Source organism: Gavialis gangeticus, unplaced genomic scaffold, assembly GCF_001723915.1.
Source record: "Gavialis gangeticus isolate Ggan-Ray unplaced genomic scaffold, GavGan_comp1, whole genome shotgun sequence".
In the NCBI taxonomy this organism is placed as follows: domain Eukaryota; kingdom Metazoa; phylum Chordata; order Crocodylia; family Gavialidae; genus Gavialis; species Gavialis gangeticus.
In genome coordinates, this window is record NW_017729034.1 from 50,213,251 (window position 1) to 50,218,188 (window position 4,938).

General features: G+C 48.6%; 1 protein-coding gene across 2 annotated transcripts in view; it reads right to left on the reverse strand.

Annotated features, from left to right (window-relative positions):
• Window positions 1–2,684, reverse strand: part of MTR (5-methyltetrahydrofolate-homocysteine methyltransferase) — an 88,045-nt gene extending 85,361 nt beyond the window's left edge. For both annotated transcript variants that reach the window (XM_019527151.1, XM_019527150.1), the window contains exon 1: window positions 2,604–2,684. In XM_019527151.1, the coding sequence (XP_019382696.1) occupies window positions 2,604–2,640 (37 nt within the window). In that variant the 5' untranslated portion in view covers window positions 2,641–2,684. The remainder of the gene's footprint in view (window positions 1–2,603) is intronic.
• Window positions 2,685–4,938: the final 2,254 nt, after the last annotated feature.

The window sequence follows — 4,938 nt, forward strand, 5'->3', positions numbered from 1 at the left end:
CCCCAAATAATGTTTTCCCCTCTCCCTCAATCTGCCCCCCTTCCCTCCCCACAGACTTACCTGCTGGGCTGGGGGGAAGGGGAGGTGGCAGTGGATCTTGGGTTGCTTTTAAATTCCAAAAGTGATCTCCTACTTAAAAAGGTTGGAGACCACTGCCATACACCCACAACTGGCAAGTTAATCATACTAGTTTTGCATTTCTTATTAATGAAGAGAAAATGAACCACGGCTAGGATTACAGCACTAGCAAGCATTAGTTTGTATTTCATCATAAAGTGCACTCCTGTTAACGGTCAGATCAGTGAACTGATATGTAGTTAAATCATTACTACTACTAAACCACTACTACTACTCCCACAGCCTAGCTCATTAACCCCAGTGATCACATTAAATGAAAAAGTCACTGGAGGACAAAAGTTTTCGGCTTCCTGGTCCCATCAATCTAACACAAATTGTCCTTAGGAGGTGGGGGGCAGCAGCAGGAGTGAGAAAAAACAATTCTGTTAACAAACCTCTACACCCAGTGTAGGATTCATTGACTTTTCACCCAAATTTTCCTCAAGTTGATGATTGAGACTATTGTCATTTAGGAAAAACTAAGGCTAGTGCGAGTCCTCTTCAGGTCACTGAAACTACTCTCTTTCTGTCATAGGCATCCACATCATATAATCCCAGTCCAAGGATCCCCAAATAACTACAGCACCAACACCAGCATGAGTTGCACATTACTTTGCAAAAGGGATGCTCTCAGGCCAGCTTGAGGAGCCATTATCATGAACACGTGGGAGTCTGGCTCCAAGCACACCCTTTAGTTTAAGTATTTTTTCCAAGAAACTGAGCAAGGGACTGAATGGAAGCCCCACAAGAAGCAGGCTGAATTCCTGCAATAAAGGGGAAAAGTATTCATAATGGGCACTTTCCACATGCTCTGATGCATCGGAGTAGACTCGATTAATCGAGTTTGGAAGCGTACTAATCAGAACACTCCGGTGTGCTGCAGTGTCTCGTGTACTCAGCATCCCTGTGTTTCAAAATGCTGGCGGGCACACTTTAACTAAAGCTGGTCGAACAAGCATTAGTTAAAGCACCCCCACTGCCATTTTGAAATGCGGGATACTGAATACACAAGACGCTGTGTGCATTTCAATTAGAGCAGCTTCTATTAAAATGCCCCCTACCACAGAGTACATGTACAGATGCCCTTAGATTCTGCTGATGAAGTTTTAACTCAGCTGCTGCCACCGTTGCTGCCCCCACCTCCAACATCTTTTGGACTATTATTGTTTGCCCCAGAGGAAGAACCTTTGGCTTGGCTGGAAGGCTAAACTATCCAGTCAACCAACAAGGGAAGCTGAGGGACTGGCCAATTCGAACAGCTACGACACCACAGTCAAACCACAAATCTGTTTTGGGATCTATTTTCCTGCCTGTTTACTTTCTCTGGCAACACTTCAGAGTCATCTTCTCAGTTGTGTGTGCCTCTTGTAACCATGACAAGGTAAGACATCTAACAAGGTAGTTGCGAACTATTAAAACTGATAAATGGCCTCAACAAGCATCCCTGAAATTATTTTTGATTTTCAGGTGGAAATCGGCCTTTGAAAAATCTATGAAATCTATGAGATCGGCCTTTAAAACGTGTGTTTCCAAGTCTGCTTAAGCCCCAACACAGGTATTATAACAGATTAGCGAACCAACACAACAAATGTTTCTCCATCTGTTCAAACAAAGAAAACCTGTTTGGAATTGGATTTCCAAACAAAGCAAAACCTGCGGGCAAAACAGCAAATGAGACAGAGCAAGAAACTTTTGCTGTGCAAGAGGAAACCCCATGCGTAACCATAATACAAAGAGATCTCTCTCACACACACACACACACACACACGTGCATGTTTATGCAAGTGTAGGGACACATGCAAGCAAACAGTGTGTACAAGTGTACCTGCAAGGAAGTAGCCTCTAGCAGAGCATACACACACAGAGAAAGCACATACACACATGAAAAGAACACAAGCAGCAATACACTATGCACACTAGCATTTTGTGTACACATGCACAGTGGCAGCATGTACACACACACTAGCACCACACACATGCACACACTAGCAGCTTGTACACACACACATACAGCTGCATCCATGCACACAGCAGCCATCCACACACAGGAGTCCACATGCACAGGCATGCACTAGCAGCCTGTACACGCACACGCAAAGCACACACACTAGCAGCCTGTACACACACACGCAGGCATGCACACACAAAGCACATACATGCACGCACTAGCAGCCTGCACACGCAAACGCCCACGCACAGCAGCAACACGTACACACACACGCCGCGTGCATGGACCCCAAGCCGGCGCAGGTGAGTTAACCTGCACCCCGGATTGCATCATTGCCCCTGGGCCAGAGCCGGCCCCGCGTCTCTCCCGGCCCGGGCAGGCTGAGATGCGGGGCAGGGACGGAGCACGTGGGCGCGGCGCCGCGCCGCTCCCCACCCCCCCCGCTGCAAGAGTTGGCGGGAAAGGCGCAGCTGGCCGAGCCTGCCCCGCCCCGCCCCGGAGCTCGTCCGGCCCGGCCAGTCGCGGCCCGTAGCATTACCTGGCTGGTCCCTCAGCCCGTGGCTGGTCGGCGACATGCTGGCGACCGCAGCTGGTGCCGGCGCGCGGGGCAACGCGGGGTGGCTGGACCCTCCCCCCGCGGCTCCGCCCCCCCGGGCAAGGCAGGGCAGAGCGCTTGCGCGGGAAGGGGGCGGCTTTATCTCAGCCGGCTCTTCTACAGCCCGGCGCCGGGGGTCGCCTTGGGATATCAGTGGAGGAGGAGGAGCTGGGGATGTGTGCTCCGTGGTTCCTCCAGACAAGGATTTCGTAGGGCACAGGGCAGTGACTCTGTTAGACCGGCTGGGATAAAGGAAGACGAGCTTCCCCGTGTCAGACATCACAAACCCTCAGGTGAGGGGTGAGGAAGAATGCCCCTGGCGTGCCAGAGCTTCGCTTTATCCCAGCTCCGGTGGGTGCGATACAAGAGGCCGCCCCGCGAAATCCTTGTCGTGGTGTCATTTCTGGGCCACAACATCACCGTAGTCCCTGGTGAGGCAGCAAGTTGCTTCGCAGCTGGGCCCCTGACAGGCCTGTTGCGCTTGGAGGATGTGGGCCTAGACCCACTATGAACTATACCCCCTCCCCACCTTGGATCATGCTCAGCTTACTGCCCACTGTAACCCCCAGGTCCTTCTCTGCCATACCAAGTCACACTAGCTCCAGTCTAAAAGGCTATATTGTCAGAGAACAGTTTTGCTGGTCCCCTGCCCCCAGAACAGGATTGGCATCAATTGTTCTCTAAACCAGAGGTTCTCAACCTTTTTTTGTGCCTGGACCCATTTGTAAACATTGATGGCCAGTCCTGACTCAGTGCCCCTCCTCACTCCTGACCTGCTGCTCCCAGTCCCCGAGTGTGTGGGGCATGAAGAGTCCCAAGCAGAGTCCCAAGCAGCCCCTCGTAGGGTCAGGCTCTGCCAGCCTGCAAGGAGAAAGCCACGGTTTCCCACATTTTTCTCCTTTAAAGGAAAATCCATTTTTAAAGTTTGTTTGCAACCCTTTCGTATGTAGTTGCCACGCACTATTGGGTTGAGACCCATGGGTTGAGAAACACTGCTCTAGATAAGTGTTTCTCAATCTTTTTTGTACCATGACCCATTTGTAAACATCACTGGCCAGTCCGGACCCAGTGCCCCTCACTCCTGACCCGCTGCCCCCCAGCCCCACTGTATGTGGAGCAGGCGGTGGGTGTGTGGGGCAGGGGAGGCCCCAAGCTGCCCCTCGCAGGCTGGTGCTCTGCCAGCCTGAAAGGGAAAAGCCACAGCTTCCCACATTTTTCTCCTTTAAAGGAGAATCCATTTTTAAAGTTTGTTCATGACCCTTTCATATATTCTTGTGACCCACTTTTGGGTCATGGTCCATGGCTTGAGAAATGCTGCTCTAGATTCCCTGCTCATTTAAAAAAAATGAAAGCCTCTAGCTGTGATGCTTGCAGAGAAACCCGTCAGGACTTGAGGCGAGGATAGCTAATGCAGAGTCAGCAAAGTCAGAAACAACAGCTGAGGCAGGAATTACCCTGTTCCTATAAATGACTGCTCACAGTCATGGCTAGTATCTGAATTAGCTATGTTAATATTGCACCTATGTCACTGAAGAGAATAAAAGAAGTACATTAGGAGAATACATGCCATCTTTCTTGAATAAGGAAGATTGAAGCAAGGGGTCAGTTAAGTGAGCAAGAAGAATGCACAAGTTAAGATGAACAGGCCTGGTATAGGGAAACATTTTATTTCATTTTCTAGCCGTCAGGATTTTGGGACTCAGCTCTATACAGGGGTTTCAAAACCTATGCTAAACTAAGAATGTATAAAAGCACTTGAGGAATATTGCCAGACATGTTACTAAGGAAACAAATCACCTTGTTCTAGTCATGTTTTTATTGCATCTATGTGTACAGCATTTGATAAGCATCATCTTAGCCACCATGATGATAGTCACAGCAAAAAAGAACAAGAAGTGGCTCATATACTTGCTTTTGCCTCTGGGGTCCAACAAGGTTTTTTTTTATTTTGTTAAAATGGTCTTTTCTGAAGTTTATTGTTACAGCATTATTTATTTGGTATGAGTTCATCACAAATGCTGAATTTAATTACACAATTGCCACTTATATAGCAGGTCAACTATTGTTACCTTTTGAATCAACTCTTGAGCTACAAGTAGCTTGAGAGAGATTGTTAGCCCAAAGTTAGGCAAAAGACAGGACAGGGTGGAACCTTAAGCTAAGTACAGACATTCAAAAACCCCAAGTCTGAATTGATTCAATCTTTGCAGGTTAGTTGAACTGATTTGCAAGTGAACAGACATTCACTTTTGACTCCAGAAATGCAGGCACATGCTTG